The sequence below is a fragment of the Amphiprion ocellaris genome, chromosome 16 (assembly GCF_022539595.1).
Source record: "Amphiprion ocellaris isolate individual 3 ecotype Okinawa chromosome 16, ASM2253959v1, whole genome shotgun sequence".
Lineage (NCBI taxonomy): Eukaryota > Metazoa > Chordata > Actinopteri > Pomacentridae > Amphiprion > Amphiprion ocellaris.
The window spans coordinates 9,129,458-9,150,707 of record NC_072781.1 but is presented as its reverse complement, the minus strand read 5'-3'; the positions used below and the strand labels follow the sequence as shown (position 1 = coordinate 9,150,707).

Genomic DNA, 21,250 nt, shown 5'->3' with positions numbered 1-21,250 from the left:
CCTTCTTCTGCTGGAGGATGATGTGCATTTACTAGCTGCTTTGAATATTTATAGTCCACTAATTTGCACCGTGTTAACGTGCCCTGACCTTAGTGGTGCGTGCTGAGTGCTAGATGTTCTAGTGGCATGGAGGTAGACCTGTAGAAGAGCCATTGTGCACTTTAGTAAGAACCGGAGTGATGGGGTGGGGTTCAGATAGTTTTATTTAAAAAAAATAAATAAGTGAACCACCTACTCAAGATCCATCTCCATAACCGTTCTTTATCTCATTGTCATTGCTTTTGCCCGTGCCCCACTGACAATGATAGTCTGTACCATCACATGGCAATTAATGGTATAGGTGAGCATGGTCACTCTGATGCAGACTGCTAGAGGTCCAACCACCTGCACCATTTAGTGGGTGAACAGACGCAGCAGTGTATCACTGTAGGCCCTGTCAAAGTGCACCTTAAGAAGAGCCAAAATGTGGGGGGTTTTGGGCTGTGAGCCTTCCATGACATTTTCAGGTCATGAATTGGTTTTTCTCCGTGGTTTTCTCCTGCCTTTCTCAGATTTACCATTGTCCGTTACTAATGCTTTCTATATATTTTCTCAATTTGACACTGAATTATTAATTTTTTTTCTTTTCTTGTGTTCAGTTTTTTTTCTTTGTTTGCAATGATTGATTGATTGTTGGCAATTTTTTTTTATGTCAGGTCCAGCACACTTTCTCAACCATCTGTCTCTATTTCTAACATCCTGCGCATGTTATTTCAGTTGAAGACGAGCATCCATCAACTCTCTCGCCCAAAAAAAAGCAGCGCAATGGAGGGATGCGAAACTCACCCAACTGCTCGCCCAAAATGATGAGGTAAGAGACGCTGATTTTATTCTCCTTCCAGCCTTCAAAAGAGGGAGTGAGAGGTAGTCAGATATATTGAAGAAGGGAGGGAGAGACTGAGGGAGGGAGAAAAGGGGAAGGAGAGATGTGTCTGAGAGATACTTCAGAGGCGTATGCTGCTGATGGTGAGATGGTGGGAGTTTGGATGGATAGGAAAGGGCAAATTAGGGGTGGCAGAAGAGGGAGGTAAGAAACTCTGTGAGGGAAAAAGAGAGGAGAAATGCCCTGTTAAGCTCTGGCTGTTTAGGATGGCATGCTGTCAGCTGTTAATGACAGAGCTGAAATAATATTTTTGTCATGAAAAGCGGCTGCGAGGAGCCGTTTTGAAAACTCCTCTGGCTTTAAAGTCCCAGCTGTCACCTCCTCCGGTCTGGTCCACATGTACTACTTAAACAAGGCTGGCATTAATGACACCAGCAACCAATCAGAGAGACCTGCATGGTTACTTTGCCCTCAGGCTACTCTTCTGTTGTGGGAACCCCTGCGAGTACAGTTTCTGGTACTTAAGGCCATATGCGAGATGTATCATCACAATCAAGTATGAATTCAAATATTACCTTCCTTTTATCCTGTCCTGTGGAATTAAATTGCTGTTAATTGATTTTGAAAGATAAAAGGGGGTAGGTTTTTGTGCTCCTCTGGCTGCGAGGCGGGGTGAGACACACGACAGCAAGGAAAATACAGCGAGGCCGAGCTGTGCGGGTTGGGACAGCAGATTAAAGGCATGATGGTGAAGATCTAACAGGACAGAAGCACTCATAGCTACACTGCATGTCTCTTAAAGAGAGTGAGCGTTATGGCCATCATCTTTATGACTTTTCATGAGGAAAATCTAAACAGAGGCCTGTTTTTTTTGGTCACACACCCTTGTCACTATTTGTGTTTATTCAGTCAAGCTGCACTGCAGTAGAAACTCCAAGATCTGAATGTTGCGGGTAAAAAAAAACAAAAACAAAAATCATATTTTCTGAATTAAATGTAAATCTGTAAACGAAAGAAATGGTAAAGTTTTGCAAATAAAAGCTATGCATAAATGTATAATATAGAGTAAATTCATTCAGTTCCATGTTTTCGTATACAGTATGCTGTTTTGGTTATTATTGTACTGTGTGTGTGTGTGTTTTCCTTACATTCTGGTGAGTTCTTTGTATGTTAGTCCTGCTAGGTTCCCTTAGGCAGCAATCCTCCTACTGCACTGGCATGCCTGTGTGATTTTGTCCAGTATGCTTGTTGGCCTCCCCCTCAGTTCTCCACAAAACAAGGACTTAATAAGCCTTCACACTTGCCAAACCATTAGCTCAACACAGAGTCGTACCCTTCAGTCTAGTTTGCAACAGAGCATCATTTTAGATGCCCTTGCTCAGAGGGAGAAAACTGCTACGAAAACAACGAGGCATTGGCACATTTCCAGCTAACTGCTTGTTTAAAAGGCTGTTTAGTTTGCCTAAGTTAAAGCACAAAACCTTTTCTTCTCTTCCTTTTCTGCTTAGGAGATGGTCCCCGTTTGCCATGTAATATATGCATCTCCGCTTTGATCTCGCGGTGATAATAATCCTTGCGAGTTATTTACTCAGTTTTGAAAATGCTTCAAAGCGGTGTCAAAGTTTTCTCTGCTTTAGGGCTGCTTCTGCATTCTGCTGGCTCTTGGGTACTGGGATGACAGGTCCTCTGTTATAGGTGTAGATTTTTTTCCAAGTCTTAGCCTTTAGCAGAACATCAAATTACCCATCATAGTCCACAGCCCCCCTTCACGGCTGCCCCTGTCAACATATAACACCATATATATTAAACAGTTGTGCTTTACAAGGTGGATTTTATGCACAATGAAAAGTGATTGTTTGAGGTAGCCTTAGGGATACTTTATTCTACAAGCAAGAAGGGGGAAAACACAGAAGAGAGCTAGCGAGAGAGCGAACATACGTATCAAGTATGGTTTTTACAGGACTTGCAGCCTGAAGGCCTTTGTAAATAAATAATGATCAACAGATTGGCTGTGGGCTTTTGAAAAGCATGCCTTTGTCAGTTTGCATGATGGGGAAAATTTTCAAAGCAAGAGGCTGCCTTCGTAGTCTGGCAGAGAGGGATTGGGGGAGCACGCCCATCCCCAGCTTGTGACTGCAGAGTGATACACTGGAATAACTCGGCTCTGAAATATATACTGAGGGAGGGAGTTAGAAAGAATGAGAGGGGGTGAGGCACCAGAGTGAGGCATGCTGTAAGGGAAATATGGTTTGTCCTACATAAAAGTGCATTTGATAAAATATTGTGTCTCACCCAGGGTAAATATTCGGTTTGCAATATGATTCATTGTGAATTTATAAAATTTAGAAATTTAGTGTATATAGTTTTGTCAGGAAAAAATCTCAACGGAATTTCTGCAATTTATTTATGAATTTTGCATATTATTTTTGGCTGACATTTAACACGGCCATGTTATTACTTTACTAGTAGCCAGTCCGATGTGTCACCCTGCTAATGAGCTGCGTTGCCACCACGGAATTAACACCATTCGCACAAACATTTCTGACGGGTCATGACTGACAACACACATCCAATTGCAGAGGATGTGACAGCATCATCCGCAGCTGATATCCCTTGGGCGTGGCCCTGTAGCACAGACGTCATGTCTGCTCTCCCCGAGCCTTGTGGTAGGTTCAACCCGAGGCACGGGGAAGGAAGCGGGAGAAGGAGGTGTGTGGAGCCCGTGACAGGCTGCCAGTCACACCGCTGACAGCTCTGTGAAAGATAGCTGTCTTGGCAGAGAGAGGTGGAGCGGCAGCCCGCCTGCATGCGCCAGTCAGCCCCTGTGTGGAGGCGAGCAGAGCTGAGCAGATTGAAGTGACGGGGGGGGGGGGCTCCGTGGAGTTGATTGGCGCAACACGCGGCTCTGGATGAAAGATTCAGGCTGAGTGTAAAAACACTAAATGCTGTCAGTGTTATTATCACCTGCTCTAACTGATAGAGGGAAGAGGGGGAAAGAGAGGTGGAGAGAGACGGTGGCTAATTGACAGCTTCTTTTTTTTTTAAACTTTTACTTTTTCCTGCGATGGCATGCAATCCAAATGCAGGTTGAAGGAAGAGACAACATCAAAGCCTTGTCAGTGAGTGACAGTGTTGATAGAGGATAGAGAGAGTGATACTGAGAGAGATGTATGTCAAATTTTTGAGATGTTTTCTCCCATATTACTCGCATGTCTATCTCTCTGCAGTTCCCTGTTTTAGGACTCTGCATAGTACTGCTTTAACCAAGGATTTCAGTATTTGGGTTAAATTGTAAATAAATTAGATTTGCATTGCTGTTAAACAAACATTATTTTGTTGAGGAACAGTGTTGCATTTTTGCAGTTTATCTAGACTCAGTATTTTTGATTAAATTTTCTGGATTGTGTTTAGAGGAGCTGTGAGAGCATGTCTTGTAGAATAAGTGCAAGAACAGGAGAGGCGGTATAACAGGACTGACAGGAGCCCTTTCATGGTCAGTGTTACACTGGATAAAACTCAGCAGCCCACTGCTGTGGATTAGCCTGTTTGGTTGTGACGTGCTGTTGAAACATTCATGGCCATCAGTTGGAAAAGCAAAATATGATTGGGCAAATTCTTGAAATATTTAAAGTGTGCGCCTGTTGGAGCTTTTACTATTTGTGCCACACGGCGTCAGGAACTGGAAGACAGGGTAAAAGCTGATAATTGGCCTTGTGTTGTCATGCCATTCAGTCAGTAGCACTCAAGTCTTGCTGTTCTCCTCTGTACCACAGTGAGCAGCCAGGTCTTTGAATTTTCTGCTGCCTTGACATCAAGGACAAAAAGGAATGGTGGAATGAAATTGTAGTTATGGGACCTAGAGTATGCAGAGCTGTAGAACATTTATCAGTTGAAGAATGGGATAGATCTTTATTACTGTGAGTGAATATACAGTGTAGATCTCAGGACACCCTTGTAGTCTTTCACCTTTTTCTTATTACAAGGTTGCTGTCAAAAAATGGTCTAAATATTTACTATCTTTCAGTCGGCACGACCCTCTTCTAATTCCTGGAAATGAACAAATTGAAAACATGGACATGAACGTGAAGAGGTATGACTCGACAGGGATGTTTCACTGGTGCCCTTCAAAAGACATCGAAAAAGTCATCCTGGTAAGTGGGGCAAGACCTCTGTAAACACAATCCAGTAAAAAAAAAAAATAGAACATATATAGAAAAAGGAAGTTAAAGTAAGTATGCTGAGGAGCAAACGTTTCCCCACAATGCTGCAGTAACACAATCACATACTAATGTGTATTGAAATTTCTCTCACTGCCTCTCTGTTGTTTCAAGGTGAGTTTGTTTTTTTATATATATATACATATTTATCCACCAAGGATCTGTGAACAGCATTTCAACACTTCACGCATGAGTTTGCTCAGGTGTTTTACCAAGGCAGTTTGTAAGCATTTACCATAACGCATATGTTTTTTGGATACAGTTAATCCTGTCCAAATCAAATTTATAATGCACACTCACCCATTTCCTTAATTTATAAGATGTTTGTTGCTCTTGTCTGACTTATGCACCATTGACTCTGTTGCTCTTGAAAGATTTAACTTTAATTCTCACTCAGTTCAGGGGAGTTTGAAGGATATTCCTACATAAGCTGAATCATCAAAAACATGTTCTAGATACATGAATTCTTAAAAAAAAAAAAGTTTTATCCACCAGATCAGGCAGCTAAAAGTATGTGCCAGTTGCAAAAGTGGTCTAATTGCTCTGACTCTTACCTCGTGTCTCCAGTAAACAAAGATAGAATTATAGTTTCACATTAGATGGTATCACAGTTACGTTTAGCTTACTTAACGTGCACCCAATTTTGTAATCAAAGGCACGTGAATCTGGTGTGACAGGCGACAGATCTTTAAAGCAGGGCATCGTATTGTTATATTCTCAGCTTGAAAATGAGAGGAACTGGTTTATTTATACATGTCTTTTTTATGAAAGTATCCCAGTCGTTCTGTATGAGCCTAAAATCTTACAAACTGCATTTTTTTCTGTGTGACTGGATCTGCTTCCCTTTGAAAAAGTCTACATTGTGTCTTTTTTCTGTAAACTTGCTATTTCTAATCAAATAAACTGCTTATAAACAGAATAGTGGTTAACCAAACCTTTGTTTATGTAAATGTGTCAGTGTAATGTGTAGTTTAATTATGGATTAATTACATAACTGCTTGGTTAACAAACTATTAAATGTCGATTTATAACAGTTTATAATCTACTTTTAAGCTCTGGTAAAATCTAGAATGTGTTACTTCATGCACATTGCTCAGTTTTCTGTTAACAGCATTCATTTCTATTCTGTGACTCTGTGTTTGTCCCAGTGTGCCTGGTCCTGTCTTCTCTGTTTGCACTTTTTCTTATTCTTCTCTCTGCTTTTTGTCCACCCCCTCCCTCTCTTGTGTTCCCTGCAGACCCGGAGTGAAGCCTCCATGACAGTACTGAGCGGCCATGTAGTGGTCTGTATATTTGGGGATGTCACGTCCGCTTTAGTGGGGCTGCGAAACTTGGTGATGCCTTTAAGAGCCAGCAACTTCCATTACCACGAGCTAAAGCCTATAGTTTTTGTGGGCTCGCTGGATTACCTGCGGAGAGAGTGGGAAACTTTACACAACTTCCCCAAGGTCTCCATCTTACCCGTGAGTGTGTTAATTCACTGGCACACGGTAGAAATTTCAACCAGAATGCATGTTTAACTAACAAAGACATTTTGAGTTACACGCTCATTGAAATCCAGAGAGGGATTATCATTTTGATTTGATCACACATTGCTCAATTGAATGATCACTCCAGTAGAGCTCAGTGAACCCGTCTTCATCTGGAGCAGTGACACATCCTGCATATCCACGGTGGAGTTGATGATTGTTGCAGCTGCAGTGCCCATCACAGATGGCGTGGCTCGCTGCCTTAGAGCTTGTTAGGCCTGGCTTGACTGATGATCAGAGGAGGATCCCAAACACAGCCCTCAGCGCAGGCTAGCCTTTAGATGAGTCCATGTCTCTGAATCTCCGACGCCCAGTTAGATCAGTGGAATGTCATCGCCTCAGAACAAGAATACTTGTTAACTAATTTCCCAAAGCTCCCCTCCGCTCACTTCTTAAATTTGTTTTTCTCTCCCCCATGTCTGTCTGTTCTCTGTGTTTTGCTTTCTCCCTCTCTCGCTTGTCTTGCTCTTTCTCTGTGTTCTCCTCACCCTGAAGGGTACACCATTAAGTCGGGCAGATTTAAGGGCTGTCAACATCAACCTCTGCGACATGTGCGTAATACTGTCAGCCAATCAGAACAATATCGAAGATGCCTCACTGCAGGATAAGGAATGCATCTTGGCATCACTCAACATCAAATCTATGCAGTTTGATGACAGCATTGGAGTCTTACAGGCTAATTCCCAAGGTAAGAAGCGTCCTATTAGACTCCATGTACACTGCTGCCCAAAAGGGACAGGTTATGGCAGGGAAGACAGTAATCAAAAATGGAAAAAGAAGGGAGGAAAAGACTGGAGGGGGGTGAGAAGGCCACACAGGAGGGATGAATATAGTTTGTCAAGTGTTGTCTTGTAAGTGTCCCTAATCGAAATTCTCTGCAAGTCTGCTTTGAGTATTAACCATGAACTGACGTTACTGTAACTCCTGAAGATGCACACACACAAAACACTGTGCTGATTGCTTCATCAAGCCTTTGAAGAGTGTTTACTCCACGTAATTTTCAGATGATTTCAGTCTTGTCCCTGGTAATTAGACGCTGCTAAACCTCTTTGATAACACTTTTTAATGATGTAATCAACATGACTGTGTCATTTGATGTTGTTCCCCCTGATCTGGAGTCTGGCAGATCGTCTGGAACAGATTGTTGATGTTTGCAGACAAACATACGAACCTGGCGTCCCATCAGGCCTCATCATCATTAAGCAGCTAGTACAAATCACCAGGCAGGCCAATTCAGCTGCTCCTCATTAGTCACAACAAAACAGCGACACATGCATGCACACACTTTTGTGTTTGAACGCGTGTGCATATGTTCGTACGCACACGGACGTGCAGGCCAAGGCAATCTATCCACAAACATCCACAAACAGGTAATTCTCAGATTATGATTAGCTTGAAAGGCATGGCATGCCTTAAGCTCAACACTATTTAATGCCACCACAGTGACTGTTGTAAATACAAATCAAAGTTGAAGGTTCAAGAGGCTATTATTTTTTAGTGCAGAGCACTTCCACATGTTTTAGGAGAATGCCAATGCTGTTATTTCTCCAGGCTTGAGTGAGTGATACGCTGTCGATAGCGGTGCCACCAAGGAACAATAAGCAGGGGTAAATCTGAGAGCACGCCGCTCTGGGGAGCACTACTCACAGAAAGTCACCTCAATACAGAAGCCCACTGGTCTATATCTTCTCCCTGGATCGATGAACGGGAGTCTCGTGTTATCAATAATTGGGTCTTACATTAACCAGCAGTTTAAGAAAACACACGCAGTGACATGCGATCATGCATACACAACGAATTGCACGCACATGCTCAAACACTGTTGTTATATTGTAGGTTTTGCTGCAAGGATTCCTTCCTCCTAGTTATGCTCCCATTCAGGCACTGTCTGTGGAATTTAGAAGGTGCAAATGAATAAGTAAACATTGGCTTTCCTGGGGGAGAGCTTCTCACGGCTGCTGCAGCATGTAGTCAACCACAGAGCATAGCTGTGCCTGCGGGGCTACAGGGATAAGGAGGTCTGTAACCCAGATCTCACTGTCTATTGTACATTGTAGCTGAACAGAATAAGTTACAGCCTTACAGTAGCAGCATCCAGCCAGAAGAGAAGAGGCTGTGTGTGATCGGGCTGCTTCGAAAACTCTGGCTTCTCTATTGTGGGCTGTACATTTTGTTGAGTTCATTTTTACAAATATACAGATTATAAAACATGTATATGAAGTTAGAAAAACCTTCAGAAATAATTTTATATCAGCAAAAAGGATTTAGGAAGCATACTTGTTATCATTCTGTGCACAAGGACTTAAGGTTTATTTGCATAAAGAGATGCAAAATTTTCATTTATGTGAATGTTTCATGCTGGAATTCAATTTTTGCACGAACTCAGAGGGAGATTAGAGTGATCAGGCAGATAAACACCTTTCGGCTCTGCTGTTTTTGCAGCACTCAGTAAAGACATACAGCTCTCTGTTTGGAGCTCACGAGTTCACATCGCATCGCAACTTTTGAGCCGTTTGTAGCCTGTAACGGGTTTTGAAAGCAGCTCAGCAGCAGGCCTCATGTATCCCTGTTCTCACCAGCATCACCTTCTGGTGTATGCATTGTGGAAGAGCGGAAGCTGTACTTCTAAATCTCTGCACTGTCTTCATGTTCACTATGATACTGTAAGAGCAGCGTTTTAGAGGTAGAAACCTAAAACTTACTGTCACTCTCCAGTGGAGTAAACATCATCCTTTATGGACATCGACAAAATGATGTTCGCACTATCTGAGCCTGTGCTCCCTGGTTGACACCCAGTGTCAAACCGCTGCTATTTCCTAGTTCAATAATTGGTGTAACAAAAGTTATGATTATCCAGGCTTCAGTTCAGTGTGTGCTTCCTGCTGTGTACTAAACTATTTGGTGTCTTTTCCTTTGCAAAGGGCTCAAAGATCTCTTTTGTAATGTAAGCAGCTCATTGAGTTTCTTGACAGGAAAGGCACGCGCGCGCACACACACACACACACACACACACACACACACACACACACACACACACACACACACACACACAGAATTTGCAATCCTTTTAAAACTTTGTGACCTGAATATATTCCCTGCATTATGTTTCCTTGGTGGTGGCACTATAAGCTGACATTTTGCTGTAGTCAGCACTAAATGATGGATGTCAAAACACAGTTGATGCATTATGCATATAGCATTACAGATTTAAGGTGTTTACTTGTCACTTTGAGGAAATGCAAAAATGTGAAGTCATGTGAATTCATACTCCTGTCACTTGCACTTGTATTTCATGGTTCTGCGCCACACCATTTCCGATAAAAGGTTTTCAGGATCCACTTCACCAATTTTATCGTAACAAAATGAACAACATATAAAATTTATGTCTGCCCGTTGATGGAGCGACGTGAATGCTAAATATGTCTTAGCTGACCCCTAAAAGCACAGTATACATACTGCAATTTTTAGGCAGGCGCCTTGTTTACTTCGCCCTCTTCTCCTTCTTTTCTGTTTTTTTTCTTCTTCTGCCAATCCACACATTTGAATGATACAAAAAGCACACATCAACAACTCAATGCTGAGTTAGCTGACAAGCGCAATATACTGTATAACTGTACTGATGCAGAGTTTCAGGTCATGTCCTTGTGCTTATGATACTTCTGTGGTAAAACACAATTACAAGACTTTATTTATGTTACCCAGAAACTAATTAAAACAAAGATCAGCTTCTAAAAAAGTAAAACAAAGTACTAATAATAGAAATAGTAATGCTAGTACTAAGAAAAATGGAATCTGACTTTTTGATGGTTGTTTAAAATATGACAGTAACTATGCTATATAAATGTAGGATTTCTGAAAAACACTATTTCATGTTTGCAGTAGGTACTACAAAAAAAGTCAACAACCTGGAATTGCTACAGTAACTGCACTCTAAAATTCAAAATCATGGCCTGTTTCTTCATCGTGGAGAATTTCTTGTGTATTTGCATACCTAAAAAACAAAATACTGTTCTGCCAGTACAGTACAAATATAATGAATCACAATAGATATAAATATATAACTATTAAAATACAACTAAGAAATACAGATTATAAGGACAGCAGAGAATATTTAGTATTACATTGTGTTTTACAAAGTGGCTTGAAAACAAAATAAAAACAAAAGTAGCTTGTATTTTTTTTCTTATAATAAATGTACTTGGCTACTGTCCAACAGGGGTATTTCTTGTCCTCGCTGCTATAAATGCATATATATACATCATATACAGTTATTATATATGTATGTTTATGTATGTTTTGGGTTCTGTGTGCGCCATTCAAGCAGTAGATCTACTTCACACTAGAAGACACTAATATGTGAACATGTTTCTATCTGTAAATCATATAAATCTGGATAAATCTCACAGAAACAAAGCAGGATGACCTGACTATCCTGAGAGCAAAGTGCCTGACGTTTTATATGTATTTTACCATGAAATAACTTGAAAATGGTGCAAAAATGTAAAGATTCTTGAGATGTTTCACATGCAAACATTGCCTCTGTTCCTAACTGATAAATGTTTCATCCTTGATGTCAGTGGTCACATCTAAGATGGAAATATTATACTTTTTGCTCTGCTAAGGTAACTAAAAAAAAAGAAAAACAATATTACATTAAATTGCATACCTAAATAAATCAGTGAAGTGATTCATGATGAAGAATAAAACCTTACTTGGTAGCTCATATTTTGGTGGGTTTAATTTAACTTTATTTATATACATTTATTTAATTATTGATGTACTGAGTTTATCATAAATAGTGAAAGAAGAAATGGAACCACAGCAAACAGAGATAAATCCTACCATCTTTAATCATGTAATTAAGTTTATTTTCTTACAGAAAACAAAGGAGAATGCTGAACAAATAAACTTTGTTGGTAGATAATATTTCCTTCACATTCCGCAGAGATTAGCCAAGGGCACAATGTTAATATAGTATAAGCATTTTTGGGTGTTATATATGTTCTGCAACAAAGGAAGGTATTACACTCTCTTAGTGTGGTAATGCTACCTAGTTATTTTATTTGCTGATGTGTTCTGCAGACTATATCTGTGCTTCCTGTTGCGTTCAGGTTTCACGCCTCCTGGAATGGACAGGTCATCTCCAGACAGCAGTCCAGTACATGGCTTTGTGCGTCAGGCTTCCGTCACCACCGGATCCAACATCCCCATCATCACCGAACTAGGTAAAACTGTTTCCACCCACCTCAAATGCAGACATTGCATGCCGTACCCAGTAACCTCAGATCAACTCATTGTCCATTCCCAGACAAAGACACACAGAGCCGATAATCCAAGACTCCATTCTGCTACCAAAAGTTCCAACTCATTCAAGGTCAAGTGGACTAAGGAATGCGTGGTGTGGAATTTTTGTTCACTTTCATGGTGCCAGTAGCTTTGCCCAACTCATATTCAGTTATCGGATCATGCTAGTTCTCGTCAAACGGTGACTCCAGTTGAAGATGTCAGACGGGCACTTTTAGGACAAAAGCTACATCTCCTGCAATTTGTCCCCTAATGGACAAGAGAAACTCGGCCCGATGGATAGGGTGAGAGAGGGAGAAAAGCAAAGAGAAGAGAAAACGCAGAGGAAAAAAGTGCCTCGGTTGCAAAATGGGTCCATTTATTAATAACAATGCCAGTGGTTGTATTCCCACTGGTGATGGGGACTCATGAAACTTTCAGATCTCTGAGGGGCTTTCTAAAGCACCAGAGACCAGCTACTCTGTCTCCCCTGACCCAATTAGGGAGCAATGGAGCATGAGGCCAGCTAAGAAAAGGCCAGAGAGAGAGAAAGGAGCCACCTAATGTTACTTGTAACCGGGCCAGCCATTACCTGAGTCCAGGCTCTCCCATTACACTGCTGACCGCATATGTGATCATCAAAACTACATAGTTCTACGTTGGAGTTGCTGGTTTCTGTCCTGGACTCGAACGCTAGCAGCTCCGGCATTGTGCCTCCGCATGCTGGTTGCTAACAAATTTCACAGCTGCAGCAACAGTAGATGCGATAACATTGTCCCTCAGGAGAGGAAGGAGTAAGAGCATACAGAGGAGAGGGTGGCTGCATGTCTCACTGGAACCATATACTGTAATTACACTGTCATATATTCAGGTTAGAGTGCCAGGAGAAGATTAAAGTCAAGTTGAAACATAAAAACACGCCTCATCCGAGTTGCATGATCAGTTTTGTTTGCATGGCGTGCGAAGTAGGTGTGTTCATGGATAAGACCTTGTTTATCCTTTTCACTGGTTAACCATGAAATAATTTATTGTTCTTGTCGTGGCGTAGCACCGTGACAGCTCTGGCTTTGTATCTAATCCGCGGTGCTTCACTTTTAGACTCCGGTTGACACTAGTAGTCTTAAGACAAGGAAATGCAGTTTTTTTTTCTTTTTGTTGTTTTTTTTTTTTTTTGCAGTCTTTCAAACTGTTTCAATAACGACACCATTTCTCCCCCTCTCTGCACTGTCTCATCACCATTAGCTAAACCTGGCAAACTACTGCCATTAGTTCCACTCAGTCAGGAAAAAAAAAGTGGAACCAACATACAAATGATAACAGAGCTGGGTAAGCTGAGCCTTTGTCCTGTGCTGCCGTTCGCTCCCTCGCTCCGCCGCCCTGCTCCTCATCAGCTTGTCTTGATTTATCTGGCTGCAGTCAAGGCCCTCGCTGCTCCCATGGCTTCACTTTGAACACATTTTTATTCTTCGTTCTGGTTGAAATTGACTGTCTTGTTTTGGCCCTTTTTTAATGATTTTTTTTTCTACTCTTTTTGTTTTTTTTTTTTTTTTCCCTCCTCCAGTTGCGTTTGCAGAGCATCGCTAGGCCTTTGATCATGCTCAGTCTGTCCTTGTGGCTGTTTTCATAGCAACACCCCCTCGGCCCCCTCGCCAAAACCCTCCCCTCCTCCCGCAAACACACTCACATGCTCAGCCGCCCCCCTTTTCTCCCCCTCACCCCTCCCCGTTCACTCCTTTGGCCCAGGCCCGTTTGCATCAGCCCCCTTGTCTATTTGACTGACATTTCTGTTCCACAGCTCACAGGAAGCCAAGTAATAAAAAAAAAAATAAAAAAATCAGATTTCAAAAACAAAAAGAAAAACTCGAGATAAATCCATCTTTTAGGGCGTTTATTTATTTAAAATTTATTATTTTCTAGTTGTTTTTTTTCCTCCTCCATAGCATATCTCTGAAGCCCGTATCGCACGAATCGAACAAAAACTTGTAAGATGCTCGTTTTTCAAGCAACACTGGTTTACGGGCCTTTAACTGCCCACTGCTGTTAGAGATACAATTTACGGAAAAAGACACGCACTATAGGAAGGTGTTTTTTACTGTAGACAATTTATACAAAGGAGAAACATCCTTTTTCTTTTGTTATTGGGTTATTTCTACCGCACTGTGCCATTTAATTCCTTTAGCAGACCTAATTCATTATTAATCATGATATTAAGAAGTGTGTTGTTACCTCGCTTTAATTTGACTTTCAGGGGACAGGTAAATATGTGAGATGTAATTCTGTAAAGGGTGATGATGTGACAAACACATCCATCATAGAAAACTCTGGAAAAAAACATAGCATGACTTTTGAAGTGCATGTTTTTCTCATGTGAGTTATTAGCCATTGTTGAAGTCTCAGTGTTCACTATGTTTACTGGATTAAAAACAAAGAAAGAAAAGAAATACCTATATATTGTTTTATTTAAAATGAAAGTCTCGTCACTGTCTTTCAACTCAGAATTTATTGGTTTGTTTGGATGTAATTTTGTTCATAAGAATAATAAAGAATCAAGCTATAGTGGCCACTGAGGTGCTAAAATTGGAGACTTCTGCAATGGTTATGACTGTGTATGCATAATATGCTCTAAATATTTTTCTCCTAAAGTTGTGTTTTGTCTAAATGTATGAAATGCACCTTGCATGTTATATACAGTACATATAATATGAAATATTTTTACTGAAACACTTTTTTCACATTCCAAACAATTATACAGTACATGGACCAAAAAAAAAAGCAAAAGCTTATTTAGCCATAAGTATTTTAGAGTGCATAAAAAAAAAAAACATGTCAATTGTTTGGAGAAGAAACAAAGTTCTTGTTTAAACTTGTGGTTAAGAATAAGTGCAGCTGTAGTGTAAAAGCAAAATATAATGTGCATCTTAAGTTGCATTATATTATGAGCTTCAACCCTCCATCAATACCTATATACCTGAGATTTTTCTCTTATCTTGACATATCCAAATCTTTTCAAGTGTAACTCAACACACACACACACACACACACACACACACACACACACACACACACACACACACACAAAAAACATTCTTACTCCTAAACTCTCAGGTGTGTTGGTGTTTATGTGTGTGTGGACTTCACAGTTCGCTCCTCTAACTCAGTTGTGCCTCCCCCCTTCTCTCAGTGAACGACTCAAACGTTCAGTTCCTGGACCAAGATGATGATGACGACCCAGACACAGAGCTGTACCTCACTCAGCCCTTCGCCTGCGGCACGGCCTTCGCTGTCAGTGTACTCGACTCCCTGATGAGTGCGGTGAGTTCTCAAACACGCTGTAAACTCACCACGTTTGAGTATTTTTAAAAATCTTTTTATCCCAAACCAAAATACATATGTTTTACTACACATTATAATTTTTATTTTCTGATTTATTTATGTCTGGGAAGTGATTATGGAGTAATATTTAGAATTTCAAAAAGTGAACCAGGAGGGAGAGGTATCACAAAAAAAGTACAAGGGGATCCAGCATCCACTGTGTAATAAGTGCATGTTGTTGCATTGGTAGAAACTGCAGGGAGAGGGGAAGAGGTGAGCAACTTCGAAGTGATTCACACTCAAAAGGTGGACCTGGGAAAACATTATAATTTTATTACACCAAAATGCAGCAATATTTTCTATTTTGACTCATTTAATTTGTGGTCACAACTGCATTGTTTGCTGTTTATTTCAGTTATTTTACATTCAATTAGAAAGCTATTTTTGAACGACAAAAAAAAAATAGATTTTTCCGGTTGTTGCTCTTAAAGTGTAGATAACTTCAGGGATATTACAGACTTTGCAGCTGGTGTAAATAAAGAAATTTCTGCGTTAAGTGTCACGATAGGTTTCACTACATGCGCTGTTTTGGCATTTTTAAGCAGGCAGAAATTGGTAACTGAAATGGTACAGTACATTAATCACATATGCCTGCCAACTCCACTGACACCAAAAGGGAAATTGTTGGCATCACTCCTCTTCTTTAGTGTTATGAATTTAACTTTTAAGAGCCTTATTAGATCTTTTAACAAAATAAATGCGGAAGGTTAGTGTAATGGTGATGACTCAAGCTCGGCTCGAACAGGCCAAAGAAATACTCTTTCATCTTTTGACAATGTCATCACTGCACTGGGGATGAGATAAAGGAGGAGATGGGAAGAAATGATCTTCTACGACTCATTCTTCCTCTCCCCCCATCCCATCTCTCTCATGACCGACTGTGTTTTTTCCCGCTTTGCTGCTGTGATGGCTTAATTCCAGCAGTCCTCTCGCTGAATGAGGGGTTAGAGGGGCATGCAGAGCCGAGCTGATCGGGGAGTAGAGCAGGCGTCAGCTGTAGTCTGGCACTGGTCAGAGGTGAAGCCAGCTAATGGACACTGCTCATCCATCATGAGGCTCTGCAGGCCTGTCAGGGGCCCAGTGAGAGGCGCTGCCACTCTGGCCCGGCTGCCGAGTGACATCGGCTGTCTTCACGCGTGGCAAAAGCAGGTCCTGATCGGCTTGAAGGACAAGAGAAGCTGACACCCACAGAGCGCAGTCAAATCGTTGTTTCAGAGGGGAAAATGGACATTGCGCGACGTGAAATAAAATAGTGTGCAGAGAGAAATACTTTCTAATGTGATGATCCAACAGGGTATAGTAATATAGTTACCAAACTAGCATTAACCATGCCTCCCTTGAATTTGCTTAATTTATCTTTAACCGTAACCTAATGAAACAGTTCTTAAAGTGATTATGTAAAACACTGGTTCAAAAACTTGCAATAAAATATAGTATATTTGCTCTTTTATCTAGTGGTATCTACTCGTTTGTCAGGTTTTTTTTAAAGACATTTGAGATTTCTGTCTCCACAAAGAGATAGTTGAGGTTCATTGACTTTTATTTTTGTTGATTAAAACTTTGAAAAATGACATATAAACCTGTATGTTCACTGGAAAATAGCAAGGTATCTTCATTTTTTTTTCTGGATTATTTTTTTGTCATAAACTACGTACGGTGAAAAGTGTAAATATTCTGATCTATGGGGCATTCATTTTGTTAAGACTGCTTACTGAGATCCCTTCTCTCTTCTCCCCAGACATACTTCAATGACAATATCCTTACGCTGATTCGGACGCTGGTCACGGGAGGAGCCACACCAGAGCTGGAGGCGCTGTTGGCTGAGGAGAACGCTCTCAGAGGAGGCTACAGCACACCGCAGACGCTGGCCAACAGAGACAGGTGTCGCGTCGCCCAGCTAGCCCTCTACGACGGGCCATTTGCTGACTTGGGGGTAAGTGGATGTTTAAGTGGAGATGACACGTTTTGGCACTACCCAGCAGCACACATCTGGCCGCCTCTGCTCCTTGCGGTCCTTAATCCGATGTGAAGAACCGTGATCACGCAAAGCAGGCCTCAGTGGGTGGCGAAGGAGGTGCACCTTGGGGAGAACAATGAACGCCATCAAGAAATCACCAAGTTTAATTGTTTCCAATCTTGTTTTTATTGGTTTTCGTTATTGTTATACAAAACACCCAATCCAGGAGTCATTTTGTTGTTTCTAAAATAACTTATGGCATCATTATAAAGCATTGCTCAGTTACTGTCTGCATTACCAACATTTGCTCACAAACATAAACAGAACATTACAATACTTGCATTTTCAGTACAACTTTCCAGAGAATTACCTTTACTGCCACTAAGTGAGATCGTCAGGATGATCTAACACACACTGATGGTGTTTTTGTTCTATTGCTCGTCAGGATGGCGGCTGCTATGGGGATTTGTTCTGTAAAGCGTTGAAGACGTACAACATGCTGTGTTTCGGAATCTACAGATTAAGAGACGCTCACATCAGTACACCGACCCAGTGCACAAAACGGTACAGTATCTGCTTTTTCTCAGTCATACAATGAATATTTTGATGTCATAAACCATGTGATTCGGGTTATAGATAGACTTTGTTAACCCTGAAGGGAAAACTTCAAAAACGTCATAGTTTAGTATGTCGTCCAAAATGTCACTAAAACGTCATAGTTTAGTATGTCGTCCAAAATCCCACAGAAATGTCATAGTTTAGTATGCCGTCCAAAATATGTCAAAAACGTCATAGTTTAGTATGTCGTCCAAAATGTGACCAAAACGTCATAGTTTAGTATGTCGTCCAAAATCCCACAGAAATGTCATAGTTTAGTATGTCGTCCAAAATATGTCAAAAACGTCATAGTTTAGTATGTCGTCCAAAATGTATAAAAAACGTCATAGTTTAGTATGTCGTCCAAAATGTGACAAAAACGTCATAGTTTAGTATGTCGTCCAAAATGTCACTAAAATGTCATAGTTTAGTATGTCGTCCAAAATCCCACAGAAACGTCATAGTTTAGTGTGTCGTCCAAAATGTTACCAAAATGTCATAGTTTAGTGTGTCGTCCAAAATGTTACCAAAATGTCATATTTTAGTATGTCGTCCCAAATGTGTAAAAAATGACATAGTTTAGTATGTGGTCCAAAATATGACAAAAACGTCATAGTTTCGTATGTCATTCAAAATTTGACCGAAAAGTCATAGTTTAGTATGTGGTCCAAGGTATGTGGTCCAAAATTTGATCAAAACATCATAGTCTAGTTTGTCATCCAAAATGGCACAAAAGTGACATTTTGTCATCCAAAATATGACAAAAATGTCATAGTTTAGTCTTTGGTCCAAAATGTGACCAAAGCGTCATAGTTTAGTATGTCGTGCAAAATGTGTAGAAAATGAATTTTGGCGCAAAAAATGTCGAAAAAAAATGCCATTTTTCAAACATGTTGTAAAAACGTGCCATATGATGAAATAATGTAAAGGAGGCCGTGAAAAACACTCCAGAAAGGTTTTCGTTAAAAAAAAATCATCTTGAATTTTGGCGCAAAAAAAATGCCTTACTATACTATGTCGAAAAAAAATGCCATTTTTCAAACATGTTGTAGAAACGTGCCATATGATGAAATAATGTAAAGGAGGCCGTGGAAAACACTCCAGAAAGGTTTTCTTTGAAAAAAAAATCATCTTGAATTTTGGCGCAAAAAAAACGCCTTACTATACTATGTCGAAAAAAAATGCCATTTTTCAAACATGTTGTAAAAACGTGCCATATGATGAAATAATGTAAAGGAGGCCGTGAAAAACACTCCAGAAAGGTTTTCTTCGAAAAAAAAATCATCTTGAATTTTGGCGCAAAAAAAACGCCTTACTATACTATGTCGAAAAAAAATGGGATTTTTCAAACATGTTGTAAAAACGTGCCATATGATGAAATAATGTAAAGGAGGCCGTGAAAAACACTCCAGAAAGGTTTTCTTCGAAAAAAAAATCATCTTGAATTTTGGCGCAAAAAAAACGCCTTACTATACTATGTCGAAAAAAAATGGGATTTTTCAAACATGTTGTAAAAACGTGCCATATGATGAAATAATGTAAAGGAGGCCGTGAAAAACACTCCAGAAAGGTTTTCTTTGAAAAAAAAATCATCATGAATTTTGGCGCAAAAAAAACGCCTTACTATACAATGTCGAAAAAAAAAGCCATTTTTCAAACATGTTGTAAAAACGTGCCATATGATGAAATAATGTAAAGGAGGCCGTGAAAAACACTCCAGAAAGGTTTTCTTTGAAAAAAAAAATCAGCTTGAATTTTGGCGCAAAAAAAACGCCTTACTATACTATGTCGAAAAAAAATGCCATTTTTCAAACATGTTGTAAAAACGTGCCATATGATGAAATAATGTAAAGGAGGCCGTGGAAAACACTCCAGAAAGGTTTTCTTTGAAAAAAAAATCATCATGAATTTTGGCGCAAAAAAAACGCCTTACTATACTATGTCGAAAAAAAATGACATTTTTCAAACATGTTGTAAAAACGTGCCATATGATGAAATAATGTAAAGGAGGCCGTGAAAAACACTCCAGAAAGGTTTTCTTTGAAAAAAAAATCAGCTTGAATTTTGGCGCAAAAAAAACGCCTTACTATACTATGTCGAAAAAAAATGCCATTTTTCAAACATGTTGTAAAAACGTGCCATATGATGAAATAATGTAAAGGAGGCCGTGAAAAACACTCCAGAAAGGTTTTCTTTGAAAAAAAAATCATCATGAATTTTGGCGCAAAAAAAAAGCCTTACTATACTATGTCGAAAAAAAATGCCATTTTTCAAACATGTTGTAAAAACGTGCCATATGATGAAATGATGTAAAGGAGGCCGTGAAAAACACTCCAGAAGGGTTTTCTTTGAAAAAAAAATCATCTTGAATTTTGGCGCAAAAAAAAGCCTTACTATACTATGTCGAAAAAAAATGGGATTTTTCAAACATGTTGTAAAAACGTGTCATATGATGAAATAATGTAAAGGAGGCCGTGAAAAACACTCCAGAAGGGTTTTCTTTGAAAAAGAAATCATCTTGAATTTTGGCGCAAAAAAAACGCCTTACTATACTATGTTGAAAAAAAGTGCCATTTTTCAAACATGTTGTAAAAACGTGCCATATGATGAAATAATGTAAAGGAGGCCGTGAAAAACACTCCAGAAAGGTTTTCTTTGAAAAAAAAAATCATCATGAATTTTGGCGCAAAAAAAACGCCTTACTATACTATGTCGAAAAAAAATGCCATTTTTCAAACGTTGTAAAAAACGTGCCATATGATGAAATAATGTAAAGGAGGCCATGAAAAACACTCCAGAAAGGTTTTCTTTGAAAAAAAAATCATCTTGAATTTTGGCGCAAAAAAAACGCCTTACTATACTATGTCGAAAAAAAATGCAATTTTTCAAACATGTTGTAAAAACGTGCCATATGATGAAATAATGTAAAGGAGGCCGTGAAAAACACTCCAGAAAGGTTTTCTTTGAAAAAAAAATCATCTTGAATTTTGGCGCAAAAAAAACGCCTTACTATACTATGTCGAAAAAAAATGCCATTTTTCAAACATGTTGTAAAAACGTGCCATATGATGAAATAATGTAAAGGAGGCCATGAAAAACACTCCAGAAAGGTTTTCTTTGAAAAAAAAATCATCTTGAATTTTGGCGCAAAAAAAACGCCTTACTATACTATGTCGAAAAAAAATGCAATTTTTCAAACATGTTGTAAAAACGTGCCATATGATGAAATAATGTAAAGGAGGCCGTGAAAAACACTCCAGAAAGGTTTTCTTTGAAAAAAAAATCATCTTGAATTTTGGCGCAAAAAAAACGCCTTACTATACTATGTCGAAAAAAAATGCCATTTTTCAAACATGTTGTAAAAACGTGCCATATGATGAAATAATGTAAAGGAGGCCGTGAAAAACACTCCAGAAGGGTTTTCTTTGAAAAA

At 39.7% G+C, this 21,250-nt stretch overlaps 1 protein-coding gene across 28 annotated transcripts in view; it reads left to right on the top strand.

The window, feature by feature from the left end:
* Positions 1-21,250, top strand: part of kcnma1a (potassium large conductance calcium-activated channel, subfamily M, alpha member 1a) — a 158,029-nt gene that overhangs the window by 119,772 nt on the left and 17,007 nt on the right. For 17 of the 28 annotated variants that reach the window (XM_055018971.1, XM_055018979.1, XM_055018973.1 and 14 more), the window contains 9 exons: positions 757-850; positions 4,887-5,013; positions 6,318-6,542; positions 7,104-7,296; positions 11,720-11,833; positions 13,134-13,217; positions 15,073-15,203; positions 17,002-17,196; positions 17,666-17,784. In XM_055018971.1, the coding sequence (XP_054874946.1) occupies positions 757-850; positions 4,887-5,013; positions 6,318-6,542; positions 7,104-7,296; positions 11,720-11,833; positions 13,134-13,217; positions 15,073-15,203; positions 17,002-17,196; positions 17,666-17,784 (1,282 nt within the window). The remainder of the gene's footprint in view (positions 1-756; positions 851-4,886; positions 5,014-6,317; positions 6,543-7,103; positions 7,297-11,719; positions 11,834-13,133; positions 13,218-15,072; positions 15,204-17,001; positions 17,197-17,665; positions 17,785-21,250) is intronic. The other 11 variants (XM_055018983.1, XM_055018976.1, XM_055018978.1 and 8 more) reach the window with 1 other exon arrangement.